The sequence below is a fragment of the Capronia coronata genome, assembly GCF_000585585.1.
Source record: "Capronia coronata CBS 617.96 chromosome Unknown acBCG-supercont1.11, whole genome shotgun sequence".
In the NCBI taxonomy this organism is placed as follows: Eukaryota; Fungi; Ascomycota; class Eurotiomycetes; order Chaetothyriales; family Herpotrichiellaceae; genus Capronia; species Capronia coronata.
In genome coordinates this window covers 145,934-163,781 of record NW_006912903.1, presented here as the reverse complement: position 1 = coordinate 163,781, position 17,848 = coordinate 145,934, and the positions used below count along the sequence as shown (strand labels likewise).

At 53.7% G+C, this 17,848-nt stretch overlaps 6 protein-coding genes across 6 annotated transcripts; 2 read left to right on the top strand and 4 right to left on the bottom strand.

Moving 5' to 3' along the window:
• Nucleotides 1–947: 947 nt before the first annotated feature.
• On the bottom strand, nucleotides 948–2,912 carry A1O1_08836 (uncharacterized protein; the record flags this gene model as incomplete). The annotated part of the gene is made up of 2 exons (XM_007729694.1): nucleotides 948–1,309; nucleotides 1,439–2,912. The coding sequence occupies 2 exons, from the start codon at nucleotides 2,910–2,912 to the stop codon at nucleotides 948–950; spliced, it is 1,836 nt and encodes a 611-aa protein (XP_007727884.1).
• Nucleotides 2,913–4,038: 1,126 nt separating this feature from the next.
• Nucleotides 4,039–4,890, bottom strand: A1O1_08835 (uncharacterized protein; the record flags this gene model as incomplete). The annotated part of the gene is made up of 1 exon (XM_007729693.1): nucleotides 4,039–4,890. One exon carries the CDS (start codon nucleotides 4,888–4,890, stop codon nucleotides 4,039–4,041), a length of 852 nt encoding a protein of 283 aa, XP_007727883.1.
• A 3,195-nt stretch (nucleotides 4,891–8,085) lies between these two features.
• A1O1_08834 (uncharacterized protein) lies at nucleotides 8,086–10,477 on the top strand (the record flags this gene model as incomplete). The annotated part of the gene is made up of 2 exons (XM_007729692.1): nucleotides 8,086–9,516; nucleotides 9,572–10,477. The coding sequence occupies 2 exons, from the start codon at nucleotides 8,086–8,088 to the stop codon at nucleotides 10,475–10,477; spliced, it is 2,337 nt and encodes a 778-aa protein (XP_007727882.1).
• Nucleotides 10,478–11,053: 576 nt separating this feature from the next.
• A1O1_08833 (uncharacterized protein) lies at nucleotides 11,054–12,056 on the bottom strand (the record flags this gene model as incomplete). Its single annotated transcript, XM_007729691.1, has 2 exons — nucleotides 11,054–11,775; nucleotides 11,900–12,056. 2 exons carry the CDS (start codon nucleotides 12,054–12,056, stop codon nucleotides 11,054–11,056), a joined length of 879 nt encoding a protein of 292 aa, XP_007727881.1.
• Nucleotides 12,057–12,587: 531 nt separating this feature from the next.
• Nucleotides 12,588–13,376, top strand: A1O1_08832 (uncharacterized protein; the record flags this gene model as incomplete). Its single annotated transcript, XM_007729690.1, has 1 exon — nucleotides 12,588–13,376. One exon carries the CDS (start codon nucleotides 12,588–12,590, stop codon nucleotides 13,374–13,376), a length of 789 nt encoding a protein of 262 aa, XP_007727880.1.
• Nucleotides 13,377–14,377: 1,001 nt separating this feature from the next.
• A1O1_08831 (uncharacterized protein) lies at nucleotides 14,378–17,328 on the bottom strand (the record flags this gene model as incomplete). Its single annotated transcript, XM_007729689.1, has 2 exons — nucleotides 14,378–14,523; nucleotides 14,679–17,328. The coding sequence occupies 2 exons, from the start codon at nucleotides 17,326–17,328 to the stop codon at nucleotides 14,378–14,380; spliced, it is 2,796 nt and encodes a 931-aa protein (XP_007727879.1).
• Between the last annotated feature and the right edge of the window lie 520 nt (nucleotides 17,329–17,848).

Sequence of the window (17,848 nt, the reverse complement as noted above, 5' to 3'; positions counted from 1 at the left end):
AATGGCGGAATGTCTAAAAGGCATCCCGTCCCCGGGCTGGTCTGTGCAATTCAACCAGCATCACGGGCAGCAGGAGGACCAAAAGGACCACGTTCTGTTGACTCCACTGCGTTGCGCATGATACATCCTGCATTCCAGGGGCTGTCGCCAAGGAGAGCCAAGAAGAATCGCTTTGAAGATGCCACTTCACGACCTGGAAGACTAAAAAAGAGCATATCCGCTGCTTGAGGAGGACGATGCATCCGTTGACGACGTGGCCGTCTGGGAGGGTCTCTTGTAATCACGGATCGATGGTTTCTTTTCTTTCTTCCAGCCAAACGAACAAGGCATCCGACTGCTCGAGCTGACTGACGGCATTTCCTCAAAAGCCTTAGCGCCTGGTACTGCTATACACAAGGAACAGTCCACATAAAAGCAGTGCCAGGGCTCGCACTCTACAGCTCTGTTTTCATGTCCTCAACACGGCTCGGCTCGCGCACGGTCTGAAATCCCGCAACTGTGGAAGCAAAGAGTACCGCCGTTGCAACCGCTAGCACCTCGCCTACGCCATGGCCCACAGCTTGTCCGGGAATGGTCATACTCACCATTGCTGGTACACCAAGCAGGACTGAGCTGTAAGGTTTGTCAGAATGGTTCCAGACCACAACACTGGATTACTACAGCCGTACTTCCGACGAAGTGACTGAGAGTCGCGGGTATTTCCCACACAGTTGCGCCCAAAGACATTCTCTGCCCATGAGATCTATTGAATTCTGCAATGACCACGACGCCGAGTTCGCATACGCTCTACGGCAATGGCGGGAAGGATGAGATCAATGAATAGCTGTCTCGGACATCTCGCGTACAAGTTGTGGACAAGGTTATGCATGTCTATGACACGAACCGAGAAGAGAAGGCACTACGTTACATAGATGTTACCTATCTAGGTATGTAGGTATCTCGATATCTTATAACTTCGCCACGCCGTTATTGTTGTTGTTGTTGTTATCATTATACCTCTTCCTCTCCAAGGCTTTCAATTCCGCCCTCTTGATCTTCCCACTGATAGTCTTGGGCAAGAAGGTGGCGTCGACGAACTCAATTCTGCGGGGGTATTTGTATGGCGCGGCGTTCTGTTTACAGAATTCTTGTAACTCCTTTACTAGATCGTCGTATGCTTGTTGTGACCGAGAGATCTTCGACGCCGCCGACTCGGTCAGGACGACGAACGCTTTGACGACCTCGTCGCGTTGCGCGTCAGGGGAGGCGACGACGGCGGATTCGACGACGGAAGGGTGTAGTTTGAGAGTAGATTCGACTTCGAAGGGGCCTGGATTTGGCGAAGAAAGGGAGAGATAAGAGGTTAGTGAGGTACTTGATAAATGTATAGATGATGGACAGAAACATCATCGTCATAAATAGTCGATCCTGTCAATGGTCGTTGACAACTTGAACTCACCAATTCTATACCCGCTCGAATTGATCACATCGTCACTCCTGCCCACAAACCAGAAATAGTCATCGGCATCCCGCCTCGCGCGGTCGCCGGTGATGAAGTATTTTCTCCCATTGCGAAAGACTCGGATCTTGGTATCGAGCCTGCCTGTCTTTTTGTCAATATACCCTTGAAAGATGCCGAAAAAGGCCGATTCGTCATGACCATGACCATCATCACTGTCAGCCGATGTTGAAATGCCGATAGCAATAGCAATATCCCCCTCCTCGTCATCTTTCGCGACATTTCCCTCCGGGTCGACCACCGTCAAAGGCACCCCGGGCACCGGCTTGCCCATACTCCCCGGCTTGACCGGGATGTGTTTCTGGTTTGCACACACGACGATGGTCTCGGTCTGGCCGTAGGCATCGTAGATCTCAATGCCGCGCGTCATCTCCTTCCAGGTGCGGATGACGCTCTCGTTCAGCGGTTCGCCGGCACCACAGCAATGCAGCAGCGCGTTGGGGCGGCCGGCGTCGCTGGCGAAGAACTCCCTGCTCTCGTCGAGCACCAGTTGGCGATACACGGTGGGTGGCGCGCACAGGGTGGTGATGGGGAAGCGGTGCAGGACTTGCAACGTCCGGAGCGGGTGGAAGGCCAGACGGTCGTCGTGCACGAACAGCGTGGCGCCGCAGTTCCAGGTCGAGAAGAACGACCAGGCCGCCTTGGCCCAGCCTTGCTCCGACAGGTTCCAGTACAGTTTTCCCGGAGATAGCTGTAGCCAGTGGATCCCTGTTAGGGCGTGCGCGAGGGGGTAGGATGTCTGGCTGTGCAGAACCATCTTGGGCGGGCCGGTTGTGCCGGACGTGAAGAAGATCAAGGCCGGAGATGTGGGTGTCAATGTGCTAGAAACAGAGACCACGCTGTCTTGGGGGATTTTGGAGAGTTCGTCAGAGAATGAATATACTCCGGACAGAGAAGTAAGTTTGGATTTGTTGCTGCCGGTGCCGTTGAACCCGCCATCTAATTCCACGACGATCCTCAATTTCGGACAGCTCTCCCGGACTTTCAAGCATTTCGCAACCGCCGCCTCGTCGCCAATGAACGCCGCCGCGTCCGACACTTGCAGCCGATACTCGATGTCCTTGTCGACCAGAAGCGTGGTGCACGGACACAACACGATCCCCTGGCGCAGACATGCCGTTGCGATCTCCCACCATTCCGGCACCCGCGGCGCGATGATGACCACGATGTCGCCCTGCTTGATCCCAAGTGAGGACAGGAGAGAAGCCACGCGGTGAGACTGGCGTGAGAAATGGCTGTACGTGAATTGTCTGGACGTGCTGAGGTGCTGGTCCGTCCAATGCAGCGCGACAAGCGTGGGATCTTTCTGCGCCCAGTAGTCGACGACATCGCGGGCGAAGTTGAATGACGATGGCAGTTGGAGCGGAGACACGGGGACCGAGGCGGCGTGAGGAGGCGAGGGAAGGCGGGCCATGTCGACGAGGTCGAGACACTTGGTTGGAAAAATCCGGGGTAAAGTGTGGGACTCAGGCAGTCAGTCAGTCCCTGCGCTCTGGCCCTTTTCGTGTCAATATCGCTGAATAAACAGATATAAACCCTTGCATTCGAGACAGAATATTGGACAGGAGCAGGGATTCAGAGACAGGCAAACCCAAGGGGATATTTGAATGCAAGCTCTCAGGGAACCATACCCATACTCGCGCGGGCAAGGCTGGGGTTCAACTTGTTTCTCCATATTGATAGCCGAACCGTACCGCAGCCGGACCGGGGGCCGATGCGGGGACGCTCGCCCTTCAGTCAGGACCGGCGGCTCCTCGGGCATGCGCAATCTTGTCCAGATCAAGAGGTACGTTTGAGATCAGTTGGTGATAGTCAGGAGCGAGCAACCCACGGTACCTATTCCATCCCCACCGCTGGGGCCGTTGTAGGGGATATGCTAATACATCTCAAGCAGATCCGAGGATGGGTTGGGGAAGAACACTCAGCACATCACAAAGGACGTTCGATGGAGCGTGTTATTGGAATGAGGTCGACTCAATTGTTGTAGGGAGATCAGACGTGAGAACAAGGGACAACTAGAATCACATTGAGCAGAGGCAAAGGCAGAGGAAGAGAGAGCTGATGGCACCCCTGGTTAATGAACCGCGGTCAGGCACCTTTGGAGAATTTCGGGTAGGGACGGAGAAACAAGACTTCGCGGAAACCGTTTGTGCATTGATCTGGCCATGTCCGGATGACAGAATCCCTCTTTGCCATCCCAGCACTTCAATCGATATCTGGTCATCAAAGCGCGCTCTTGCATACCTAGACTTTCCCGTTCTTCGCCATGCCTTGTTTTACCGACATGTGCGGTCGCAGCCATTGTTGGCTTGATCTCGCGGAAAACAAAGCCATCCCGACCATCTCGCCTCCTGTAGAACTTGTCAACGCCCTGCCCGGCCTTGGCCGTCCCGGCGTGGCCGTGCAGCAGCCAAATTAAATTAAACCCGAACACGTCGAAACCTTCTCCCCATGAACACCGAAAAAGAAAATCGTGGATTTGGGTATCATGGATGATGACGGGACAAATCAACTCCATCGAACAAAATGATCCTCCATTCTCAAGATTGATCGGACAATCGTTGCTTTTTGGAGGGTGGTTCCTCTTTCGCTTCGCGGATGTCTTGCAGTTTCCTTTCCAACTGCTCGACTTTCCGTTTCAACTCGTCTCGTTCGCGGACGGCTCGGTCACGCTCCTTGCGGATGTTGTTTTCATTGTCCGAGTATACCATGCTGATGACTTCCAGCTCCGACACTCGAGTTCGTAGGTTGGCATTGGCGGTCACCAACTGTTCATAGGACATGGGCAACTCGGTGTGTCGGTCGTTGACGACCGAATTTGTGTTAGGGGACGGTTGGTTGAGGGGAGGAAGAGAAGGAGAGCCGTTCGCAAAGTGATGCTCGGGCAGATGTGATGATGCACCGTCAAAGACGTGTTGCGGTGCAATGTTGGGATCGTGTGTAACACCCGGTGTTCCTGTTCGGGAAACTGGAGAATGTGACCGGTCAGAGGCTACAGACGTAGCCATCTGCGAGACGCGTCGATGCGCATTCGCTCCGTGCGGCGGAGTGGCCATCTCGGCCTGCCCGGTAGAATTGCCATTTTGTTCCAACTGCGCTGATAAGCCTTGGTCCGGCAAAGGGATGCGAGCATCGTTGCTGTCTGCAACGCTTACCTTCTTCTTAGGACCTTGGTTGGAAGTCTTGACTCGATTGCGACTCTTGATGACATCTGTTTTGAGGCTGATTGGGCGTGGGCGGCCGTGTAGTTTGAGGAAAAGTCCGCAGGCGTTGCAGAGGACCGACCCGGACTCGTCGCGTCGCCATAATGGGGTGGTTGATGTCTGACAGTTCTGACAAACAGGCTGTGAAAAGGGTAAATTATGGTCAGTGCCGGTTAATGAAGCAGCCATGGTTGAGGATCGCTCGCGCTGCGTTGCGATTGCGCTGGGGGTGAAGAAGCGACAAAAAGATGGGAAGATTCAGTTATCGATTGCGATTGCGAGAGGGAAGAGCGATAAGATAAAGAAGTGGGAAGGAGGAAGAGAGATTGTGCGGATATAGACGGGGGACGATAAAGTAACCGTAGTACTACTTTGGTGGATACCAGAGTACTAGAGGTTAGTGTTATCGGTACAGTGGATAAGGGATAAGATAAGAGATTGTTGCATTCAAGTCGACGGCTGGCTGCCGGCGTGGTGGAGCCTTTCACTAGCTCTCACTGCAGCGCAGCGATAACAGCCAGTAGCAAGCTTGACAGTCTCGTGATCGTGTGTGGGTGGGTGGCTTGGCACTAGCGGTGGCATCGGAAATCAAAGTGGCAGGGAAATTGTATCAGTCAATCATTCAATCAATCAAATGACTGCTCTGATGTCGATGCCACGGATGACGCGACAGCCACCGCTGAATGTGAGGTAATCGGACTGTAGTGTGGCACTCCGGAGATGGATGCTCAGAAAAAGAGGACTGCCAGATGGACTTACCGGTGCGCTTCCTGCAATACCAGGAGTTGGTATTGCTGCCATCATGCCATGATAGCCCATCGGGGTGGGCGATGAAGCATGGTTGCCTGAAAATGACCTGTGATTGAGCCCAACGTCAACATGCTATTCCATTTCTTGGTTGCAAATTGCTGCTCAGAAAGTGCAGTGAATGCAGTGAGTACCTGAATGGTGGAGCCGTGGCCGCAAGAGAAGTCAAGGTCGACAGTCCTGGCAGAGCCGGTCGAGGCTCCGAGTAATATTCCCGCCCAAGACCCGAACTCGCCCCTCGCGTGTGAACTTCGGGTTGATGAAGGAAAAGGTCCCTCGTGCTAGGGAGAGCGGTCGCCGGGCGCGGGATATCCCTACCCAATACCGCCGCCGCTGGCGGTAGAGGTGAGAGTCGCGCCGTATGGTCCCTTCTTGACGTGCTATACTCGGCGAATTTGGAATCCCTCACTGGGGTGGATAGGGGTCGGTAGGTAGGGTCAAGGCCTGAGGCCCGAAAGAGCGGTGGTGCGACTGCGGACGCCGTGTTCAATGTTGTTTGAGACCTGACCGTGGTCTCACTGGCAGAATGCGAGGATGGAGGGCAACGGCCGGACGCAGGTGACAGAGATGTTCAGGTTCTTTCTGATATGAATGCCACGAACACCTAACAGCAGTTGAAGAAACCAAGACACTGTTCATAGAAATTGAGCACGCAGTTGTCGCACGACTGAAGATCCAAATCGACTTTTATCCAGTATCGATAGGCGGGAGCCTTGAGGCTTTTGCTCTGGACCCAATACGTATCTTGGAGCCAGGGGGCATACAATGGAGCAGGCTAAGCCCACGAGAATATTGGTCCCGCCCGTCAAGCTAAAGACAATGTCTAATTGCGCTGTGTCTAATTTTCCACGCGTCTGTCGAGAAAGATGGGACCCTTCTACGACGTAACAGAAATGCAATTTGGGCCGGGGTCTGCCAGGCCAGTTGGACATCTGGCTGCTGGAGGGTGTCTCCCTGACTCCCATGCCGGGACCGTAGAGAAAAGGTCTGGAAGGCTCATCGGACAGCACAGCATCTGGTCTCTGTAAGAAGGATTCGCACGGAAGACACGCGATCGTCGTATGGTGCTGATTCGGCCTTTCGAAAATCTGGGGAAGCAAAAGAGATTGTCCAATCTCGCGGTGGAGGCGTGGCTTCTGATGCGCCTCCTTTTCGCCCTCCTCCGTGGTCGTTGCACAGCCAATTGAAGGTCTAAGAATTCTACCACAGTACTAAATACGTACTCCCGATTTACCCGCGGCTTACTGCGCTGGGAACAAAGATGACGCCGCCTTATACTTTTTAGCCGGTGGGCATACAGACAGGCGGTGCCGCTTTAATCAGGGGTAATAGCCTCGCGAGCACAGGAAACACGACTCACGTCTTCAAGAGCAACCATTCCACCTCGACCACGGTGACGTAGGTAAATCTTCCTAACCATCGGTATGGAAGCCAACTGGTACTCGGATGGAAAGGTGACCATCAGAATCAAGAATGGTGGCAGAAGACTCGATGCCACACGCCTGCCCAAGTGAATCAACAATGAACGCTGATAGCTGATCGAAGGAACATTCAGTTAGGCCCGGTCTACGTCAAGCAGCTGCTGGCCGTGCTACAGGCCAAGAGCGCAATGGATGAGGCCAAGTTACACTGGTATCAGAAGAGCGGCGGTGAGAAGGGAGGCCACCGTGTGCCATCGACATTATCATCTGCTGTTGGAGTTCTATCATTCGTATTGATCTCGTCGTGATTGATTGACCTAACGGAATTTGGCCCATGTAGGTACGCAAAGCGTTATACGACAGGATGATCGCAGATTCCGGTGAAGTCCTTGTGGCAGCTGTCGCGATAACCAGGTACCTTCCCGCTCGATGCCAGCAGTCTTGTCTGACGTGGTACAACCGGAGCGACAATCTCATCCCTTGACACAAAGTGCCAGTGGTATCAACTGCTGTCACGCGTCAAAAGTAGCAGATCAAGACATGAAGTTCCGAGATTGACAGCCACTGTCACGTCTTTTCTCGAACTCCTTCGAGATTTCGGATATCAGACACGCGCCTCAGTTGTGGCTGGCGTGGCTGTTGGCTTCCCTGTTACTGGGCCTTACATGCTGCTTTTCATCGCGCGCCACCAAGCTTGGAATGCTGGTTGCAATTGGAGGATGTTCAATGACTGAAACACAATTCTAACTACTGCTGAGCATGCGTTCTCCAGCAGACGGTTACACGAATGATGTCGCCTTCAGTGTCTGCTCGATCGCTCTCATGCTTGAAGTGGGATAGGGGCGAGGGGCGGTCCAATATGTAGTATGCCCCTCCGTACATGATAATCGATAATGAGATCACACATTGTGCTCCGCAGTACCAGGCTAATCACCCAATTAGCATGCCCCTGTCCTCCTTTACCGGAATCTTCAAGTCCAGACCGTTCAAGTTGTGATTTCTCGTACGTGGCACCAAGCGCTGTATGTCATCATTCTGCCTGTGATTGCATATTGGCGGAGGGCAAGCTTCTCTCGGACATCGAGAATGTTTTGAACGGCATGTAGCAGCTCTCCAAATCCTCAGAGCCGCCCCCCATCACAGCTCGGCGCCCACCATGCCTCGTCATAGAGCGACCTCAGGCTATGCTCGCCTTGCACAAGCAGACGACGACGATGGACCGCTCGCCGACGAAGATTATGGGAATGAGACCTACGACAACCCCTCATTTAGTACTCGTTATGCCTCGATTCAACCTGGCCCCCGGGAGCACATGCGCGCAGGACCCTACCACGACCGACGAAGACCGAACCGACGGACGAGGAGTAATTCCTCCGGCGTGGATATAAAAGCTATAAATGCAAGACTGGAACGATGGGCCGAAGAAATCGCCTCCAAGTTCAAGATCAATTCCGTCAAGGGCAAGACCCATGAGGAGGAACAACTGGAAATACATCATTCCGTCTTCCAGGCACCTCCAGGGGTTCGCCCATATACCGCCGAAGATCTGGCTGCCTACGAAGCTGCGGACACCCAACGCATGAGCAAAGCACAGTTTGATTCCATTGTGGAAAGTGTGAGGATTGCAATCGAACAAGGAGTCCATCCTAAAATGATATCTCAGGGCAGCTCTGGCAGCTATTTTGCACGAAACAGTCAGGGGAAGGTGGTCGGCGTCTTCAAGCCAAAAGACGAAGAGCCATATGCTTCAAGAAATCCAAAATGGACGAAATGGATACACAGAAATTTGTTTCCTTTCTTTTTTGGTCGAGCATGTCTCATACCCAACCTTTCCTACGTTTCCGAGGCAGCTGCGTATGTTCTCGACTGCCAGTTGAGAACCTACTTGGTGCCTTGTACGGACGTGGTATGGCTTTCCTCAAAATCCTTCTATTACGACTTCTGGGAGCGGAGAAGCACCTGGGGTGGAAAGAAGAGCTTGCCCGCCAAAGTGGGAAGCTTCCAAGTTTTCTTGAAAGGGTTCAAAGACGCCAACATATTTCTCCGCGAAAACCCCTGGCCAGATCAGGCCACTGGATTCCGAGAAGATCTGGAACATACGCGGAAGAGGAGACCTCTGTCGAATTGTTTTCCCCTCCGAGGCCATCCATCCGATGACGACGAGACCCCGCGAGTACTGTCACCTCAGCCTGAAGAGCAGATCCCCAAATTCCATTGGACGCCGAGGATAAAACAGGCTTTCCGAGAAGAGCTGGAAAAACTTGTTATATTGGATTATATCATGAGGAACACGGATCGCGGACTAGACAACTGGATGATCAAAATCGACTGGAAGAAAGAAGAAGTCTCACTCGTTGTAGAACTGCCAAAATCCAACGGTACCGCCCGCGACGGAGATGCCAATCATCGACCGACCTCCGTGAGCCCCGCGCGACCGGAGTCGAATACCTCCAGACCGTATCGAAGGTATGAAACCATGGAGAGTCGGTCAGGGACCCCATCCAATGCCAGGGATGATGGCCATCTTACGATACAGATCGGGGCCATTGACAATAGTTTGTCCTGGCCCTGGAAGCACCCGGATGCCGTGAGTTTTTGTTCCCTGCCTCTATTCAGAAAAGCTTTACTAATATCGCATCTAGTGGCGCAGCTTCCCATTTGGCTGGTTGTTCCTCCCAGTATCTTTAATCGGACAACCCTTCTCCAAAAGGACGCGAGAACATTTTCTTCCGCTACTTACGTCGACGGCATGGTGGAGTGAGACTCAGTTGGCATTACGCCGAGTGTTTGCACTGGATGCCGATTTCAAAGAAAGCATGTTTGCGCGGCAAATAGCCGTCATGAAAGGTCAGGCATGGAACGTCGTTGAGACCCTCAAGCAGGATGATCATGGACCACTCGAGTTGACCAGACGGACAAGAGTTTGTGTCTGGGATGACCTCGTCGATGTGCCCGTGGCTATCCCGATGCGGATGCCTTCAACCGAGATGAGTCGGAAGGCACAGCATCGGTACGACCAGCAGGAAGAGATGGACATTGGAGCATCGTACTCGTCCGCCCCTCCCGGAAGACAATCGCCACAACACGACCTTCTAGGCTCGATAACCCCCGACCTGCCGAATCCCAATCGCTTCGACCTGACGCGGGAGGACGGCACGATCGACGTCGCCTCGCCGCCGGGCGAAGAAGGACCTAGCAGTCCCGGCATCAGTGGTCCTCTCTTCGACGCCTCCGACTATGCCAAAGAGGCTAGGAACAGCCTGGGCAACAGTGGCCCCGCGCAACCGACCCGGCCCACAGCCAAAGGCAAGAACCGGTTCAGCTTTGAATTCCCCCGGCGCGAGGGTCATTCCAAATCGACCGTTCGACGACAGAGGTCTCTGTCGACCCGCAGCGGCAAACACCCTGTGATATTCTATGAAGGCGATGATCTGGAGGGCGATCTGGGCTATGCTGCCGCAAGCGATATGGAATCACATAAACGAAAGGTCATTGTTGAGAGGCTGGAGACTGTCAAGAGCAAGAAACCCGTCTTTACGTGGTGTTAAAAAAGTATTTCCTGCAATGCATGGGGAGTCATGGCATGAAAATAGAATTGTATGGGATGGGATAGGAGGTATGGATTTGCTTTCATAGCACTTTGCAGCAGGGGCCAAGGCCTGAGGAGAGAACAGAAATTGTTCGGGCGCTTCAACGCGTATGCTCATACACACCAGGGAGACATGAACATGTACAGCAAAGCACTCGATTGCATTGGGCAGGGCAGTGGATTGGATGAGATGGCACTCTATATGGTCAGCAGCGCGTACTTCGCCCTGCGAGCAAAACGAAGCGTGTTCAAGAATGCCGCTCAGTGCGAATTGTGTCTTGATTTCCATCCTCGCTCTCTAAAGTTTCTGGGACAAAGTTGACCCGAAGTCGCAGTATAGTAGGCAGTAACATGCATCCAGCCAGCCAGCACATCCCCAACCAACGAACGCCATGACACACAACCTCTCGATCATAAAGTCATTGCCCAAGCCTCTGCAGAAGGCAGCCCCGGGTCCCTGTCCATGCGGCCCACATGCACCTATAGACCCGACCAGCGTCCGTCTTCTTCTTCTTCTGCTGCTGGTGCTAGCGCCTCACGAGAAATCCTCTTCCTCCTTCTCAATGGCATTCTTGACTCTGAGCAACAGCGTGGTCTTCCACTTATCCAGCTTGCTCAACTGATCATACTGGAACAACTTATCCGCAAAGGCCTCTTGGTCGCCCTCCTCGACCGCGGCGACCAAGTCTGTCAACAACATATGCTCCCTGGTGCCGGCGAACCCGTTATCCAGTTCCCGGTACTGTTCGAGGGCGCGTTTCGTGGCGACCTGGTCGCCCGCGGCGAGATGGCAGATGCCCGCTTTTAAAAAGTAATCCTTGACGGACCAGCGCATGAGATTGTTGTTGAGCGACGACTTGGCCACGGCCTCGAACTTGGTGATCGCCGTCTGGTAGTCGCCCTCAAGGGCGGCCAGGTCGGCGACCTTCAGGTACAGTTTGTTGGCGAGCGCCTCGGCGTTGTCACTCTCGTACCACTGCGCGGCCGTGTCGTAGGCGGCCAGAGCCTTCTTCTGGTCGCCCAGCTCCATCTCGTACACTTCCGCCAGGTTCTGCTGGTGCGTCGCCGCGCGCCGGAAGTTGCCTTTGGTCGTGTAGTGCGCGATTGCGGTCGCTAGGACTCGCACGGCGTCCTGTGGTGAGTCTTTGCGGTACACCTTGAACGCTTCCGTCAGGGTGTTGGCCATGTCGTCCGGTTCGTTGAGTTTGCTTTGTTGTATCGATGCTGCTTTCTCGAATGCTTGGCCCGCTTCATAGTCTAGATCGGAGAACGAAGAATGTCAGCGGTCTCAGCAAAGAAAGTAGGTATCGACCAGATATTTCCTGATCAGAATGTAGATAGGATGCTTTGCCATGTTGCGGACGGCAGGTTGCGGACTTACTCTGCTTCTGTACCCGGAAGGCATTCGCGGCTTGTGTGTACAGGTCGGCTGCGTTCTCCCATTTCTCTGCCCGGCCGCCGAACAAGCTGAATCCGCCCGAGGCTCCTTGTGCTGCCTTGTCGGCTTTCTGTAGTAATGCTCGAGGATCTTGGGCCATGGCTGGATGACGGCCGCCGATGGGACGAGAGGCGGGATATCACTGATGAGGGTGGGAAACTGTGGAGTTTGGACGCGGTCAATTCGGACGGAGTCGTGGGTCAATGGTCAATGGTCAATGGTCAATGGGTCGAGTGTGAAGACAGCAACAAGGACAAGTCAGACTGGCGGTTGTTCTCGCTGTATGTTGTTCTGGATGGGATGATGTGGACAGTAAGATGCACCTGCGAATAGTAATAAAGTCGAGCCTTGCGCAGGCAATCAATCAGGCAAGGCACAAGCGGAGGCTCGCGCCGGCTAAGATCCATGCCGCTTTAAACAAAAGTGATGCTGGGCTTCTCCAACTCATTGACATTCAATTGAACTCGCTCCCAACTCCTCAGTTCTATAAAACAAACCACTCCTCGTTCAAGGAGTTCATTCACGCTCCGAGCGACTGGTCCCATGTGTTCAATGAATGAATGACCTCTCTACTACACATGTAACTTGAAGGTCAGATTCAGCCTTATCTTGCCAGAGGCGTCAGGTCACCATGCCTCGAATCACCCGGGGTCCATTGACCATCCGAACAGAACTGTCCGGCCCAGGCGCAAGTCCTGAACGAGACAAACTGTTACGGTTGGTCAAATCGATCGAGATCAACCCGAAGATCGCATCTCTCCTGAAAAAGCCTACATGGTCGGTAGCTTCTCTGATGCCGCCAACCTCTACATCTACATCTCCGTCTACACAACCCAGCACCAGTACCAGCGAAAACGTGAACCCCGGACTCAGTGCGAAGAAGGATTCCAACGTGAAACCGAAAACGAAAGAGAAGACGGAAGACTCCTCCGACGCAGAGTCGGAAGTGACGCCCTCGAAACTCCAGCACCTCCTCCGTCTCTCCGCGCTGCCCCCTCCCAAATCCGCGCAAGAACAGACCGAGATGCTCCGAACCCTCCAGCAACAACTGCACTTCGTCAAGGAGATCCAGAAAGTCGACACCACGGGCGTGACGCCGCTGGTCGCGCTGCGTGACGAGACCCAGGAGGCGCGGCAAGAGCGGGGATTCACCCTCGATTCGCTACAGGAGTATTTGCGCATGGAAGAGAAAGTGGGCGTCAATGGAACCATACGCAGGCGCAAGATGCCTGTCGACTGGAGCAAGGAGTTTTCTAGTAGACTGAACCCGAACCCGGAGAAGGGTGTGCCGGACAGACAGGATGATCGGGTCCTCGCGCCGTTCGAGATGGGCGAGGGTGATGCCAGTAGGAAGAGGGGACAGTTCTTCTTTGTCAAGAGGAGTAAGAAGGATGAGGGCTTGACGCAGGGAGAAGGATGAAATCTTTTGAACAAGAAAGAAAGAAACGCTTCCTCCTTCTGAGCTGAACTGGGTTTCTGAAACGTGGTGATCGACGCTGAGCCAACAATGCTACGGCGGCTGCACTACCACCTCCAATGGCACTCTTTCTCCTAAGGGCCGGGGACAGAGATCTATGCTGGATTCCACAAAGATTCTGTACTGTCTGAGGATGGAACTCTGTGCGACTTGCCATCCAGGAACGAAACGCTCATACCGGAAGAATTTCATGGTGGTGTCCAATGGAATCGCTTCGCACAGCTGCCGTTGACGAAGACCGGTCTCAGAACCCGGAAGTCGTAGCACATCGGGCTAGCCGAGCTGATGGCGTTTGGCAGCAAGCGTTCGTCTGAACGAGCATCGAGCAAGCTTCCATATCCGGAATCTTCATCCCATGGCTGCTTGTCACAAAGTCACTCTTGGCTCCGCGAACAAGCATGAAGCAGTCGACTCCATGCGGTGCAGATACCTCCACACCTGTATCCATCCATACGACATCTCCCTCCCGGACGCACTGGCTCTGGGGGCCTTGGATTGCCGCTGACATGAGATGCTCCCGCTCAGGACGGTCCTGCTTGCATGAAGCCGGCGACGAGCAGAAAACCCCACTGTCTTTTTGACTAGTTGCATGTCGAAAGCGGAAGCCTCGATTAACATGGGCTTCTTCAAACTTATATGCTCTCTTATTTTACGTGAACAGGGTGGGTACAGAAATCATCAGGCCGCCATTGACCATGACCCCATCGAGCTCAACTCCAGTGTACCACTATTACGATGACAGACCGTATCAGGTCAGGACCCGCATGGCAGAGATATCCACGGAAAGACATCTCACGGCGTATATTGTACACCACTTACGTACTCTATTAGTGAATATCATTCTTTTGGATGCAGTTCAAACTCCTATTAAATTGTAAATAAGATGTATCTTCGCGGAACTTGGAAAAATTGACATTGGATCTCGACAATGCCTACCCGTCTAATTATAACCCTACCGCGATCATCAAACCATATCCCACTGTGACGACAACGCCAAAGGTTAGAATGGATGCCGGGATGCCACGTGTAAGGAAGTGTTTGACATGGAGATATCGGACGCCTGTTTCGGGGACTTCCATCATGATGGCAGCTAATTTCGGAAACACACATGTTAGCATTTATCATCTCATTTAGAAGTGGAAGCATCGGGATACAGCCATGAGTATGAGATACTCCAAGGACTTCGAGGGTCGCAAGATTGACTTTGGGATTACTGGAAGAAATCAAAATGGACAGTTGACTCACTCATGTTCGGAAACCCAGAGGTCGGCAACCCCATGGCAGCGCTACACATCAACGCGCTGCCCATGACCAACAAGTTCGGATGCGGCTCCGCCATACTCGCGCCGACCTGCTGGACGAGGGGGAGGATGATCAAAGCGGCGACCGTGTGGGAGATGAAGGTGGCCACGACCAGTACAAGACCGGCAAAGACCACGAGGACGCCGTAGACTGACAGACCTTGCACGTTCTCCGTGATGCCTTTGGCGATGGTATGCAGCAGCCCGGACGAGGAGACGGCGCGGCCGAGACTCAAGCCACCGGCGGCGAGGATGATGATCGTCCAGAGGAAATTGTTGAAGTCTTCTTTGGTCAAGATGCCCGTGCCGAAGAAGAGGACCATAGGGATGATGGCGATGACGCCCATATCGCCAAAGATGCCTTCGAGTTGATGCGAAGTACACCACAGCACGATGGTGATGAGCGTAACAGAGATGATGAAGTACTGGACGCCGTTGAGTTTGTCGTTCATGGGTCGGATGGGGACGATGGTCGTGCCTCGGCCCGGTTTGAATGAGACGAGCAACAAGAGCCAGATGAGAATGATGCTGATGATGCAGACCGGCAGGGCCACAAAGAACCAGACCCCCCAGCTCGGGCTGGGCTTCATGTTCTGCAGCGCGATGATGTTTTGCGGCGATGCGATCGGCGAGGCTGACCCGCCGATGTTGGACGCCAATGCAATGCCCAAGATCAAAGCTTTGGACATGTTGCTGTCGGCAGGGAGATTCCGGAGCATGGGCTGGATGATACTAAAACACAGCACAGGTGCTGCAACGTTCGAGATCCACATGCTCAAGAACATGCCGACAAACATGTTCGTGATGAGCACAGTCCTCGCCTTGGTGCCGGCTTTGCTGAGGACGAATGTAGCCATCATTTTGGCGATATGGTACTTGGAAAGGGCGGCGGCTATAGTGAAGCCACCAAGGAGTAGCATGATGACGGGGGTCCACATGGCAGCGAAGACGGCCTTGGTCGCCGTCTTCGAGTCGAGTCTTTCGTGAGGCTTGTCGTCAGAGCGCATGATTCGGAGGACGACGACCAAGAATGGAATGAGCAATGAGGTGACAAAGAGAGGAATGACTTCTGTGGCCCAAAGTAGCGACACGAAGACCAGCATTGCGAGGCAATTCTGCTGCTCCGGCTTCTTCAGAATAGGGACGAGCAGCAGGACCAGGAACACTGCGAGAATCGCGATCAAGGTGAAGAAGGTCGAGCTGAAAAGCCACCTGGGACACCTGTATCGGCCCACAGGTGTTACGATTTCCTTCGTCTCAGAGGTGTCCCGGTCTCCCTGCAGTCGTACTTGTGAAGGATCCGGGGCACCAAGGAGCGTCTGTCTGATGCCGAAGTTGGCAGCTTGGGTTTTGCGTTCGATTCCAATCATTTCCCGCCACACCGTGTTCCGCTCCCAGACCACATGCTCACGGAGATGAAGGCGAAGCTCCCGTCTGGCCATATCCTGGTCTCCTTTTGTCACAACATCGGCGTACACCTTCTCCACCTTTGCGATATTCTCGTCGAGGTGGGCCAGCGTGGTTTCCTGGAAGGGGTATGAGGGGTTGACCACTTTTTCCATATAGTCCTTCCTGATATTGCGGTTGCAGACTTTGTCGTACTTTTTGGTCGCCTTCTTGAAGCCGGTCTGGTTGAGCTGGATGAACGACTTCAGCTCGCACAACGAAACGTACAGACTGACTGCTCGTTTCTTTATGTTAATCCCTGTATCATACAATGCCGACACTTGGCCCGGATCGCTGGCGTCCAGCTCGAGTGCCAGACTGGGTCTCCTTCTCAGGAACGAGGGTGTGGTATCGGGCGCTCGGAGGTCTTCGCGTGATTCGGCCATGCCAGAATAATCGGGCCCTGTCTGAAATGCACTCTTGCTCTTCTGTTTCATTGAAGGCCTCTTCTTCAGCATGGCTGCATTGTCCTCCGCGTCACTATCGCTGTCGTCCACCTGGACAGGCTCCTCGAAGCTCACGCTCATGGTAGAGGCCCTCCTCTTTCGCCGGAACGGGACGTTGAAGACGCTCTGCGACCGGGACGTCCTGCGCTGCCCTTCCGTCGCGACAACATCGTCCATGTTGACATTTTGTGTCTCGGCCTTGTAGTCTTCGGCGTCTTTCAGGAACTGGTCCAGTTCGCCGAAGATCTCCAACTCTTTTAAACGGTAAAAAGAGCATACTTTGTCGAGTTCGGAATCAAGCATGCGCTTGAAGATGGGGTCGGGGTCGAGCGACCCGCCGAGCAGGGAGGTGTTTTCCTCATCTTGAGCCTCGCCCGGAGGGTTATTGATTTGTTTCTCGAGAGTATAGATGAGCTTCTTGAGGTTGCTGTAGGAGATATAGTGGCTGCTCCAGTCCGGAACAGCGTTGAACTGGATGCTGTGGGAGAACTTCATCTCTTCTCTTTCGGCGAGTTCTTCGAGTTTTCGAAGTCGCTTGCACAATCTCTGTGCGCCCTTCTCACTGCTATACAAAGGAAACGGGTGACTGGGGTCAAAGGTCTCAAGCTCGATCGAGGGAGCAGATGGTGGCGCTCTGGGAGAAGCAAAGGGACGAGAAGTAGAGGAGCGGTGACCGGCTATGGGAGCAAGGCTGTCTCCCATGCATTCGACATCTAGAGAACGAAGCGAGCGCTTTTGAGCAAGACGCGGGGCCCGAACCTGAGCTTGGGCAAAGAACGTAGAGGGGTTGTATGGCGTCCCTGCTCGTAGAGAAAGTCAGAGCAAGCGTACTGGTTTAGGTATGAGCGGACTTGACATCAGGCATCACGGGCCGAACGAGTTGCAATAGTAAAAATAATAATGGCTCATTAGGCGATCAGCAGCAGCCCAAAGTGCCAAAGTGCACGGTTTAGGTGGAGCGAGCAACGTTAGCAGTAGATGGTAGCGATGGGAGGCGGAGGTGCTGCTCAGTGCTAGGGATGCTCATCCGCCCGTGATTGATCGATCGAGCAGCAGTCTTCGCGGAGCACTGCAGGGTGCCAACAATAGTACTTTAGGTAGCCTTAGGTAGGGTGGTGCGAGCTCAGGGAGTATTACAGAGCATGCGTACCTACAGGGGGAGAGGTAGTAGTACGTAGTAACGATTAGGCGCCTTCAGGACTACTAGGGAGGATCCTGGACC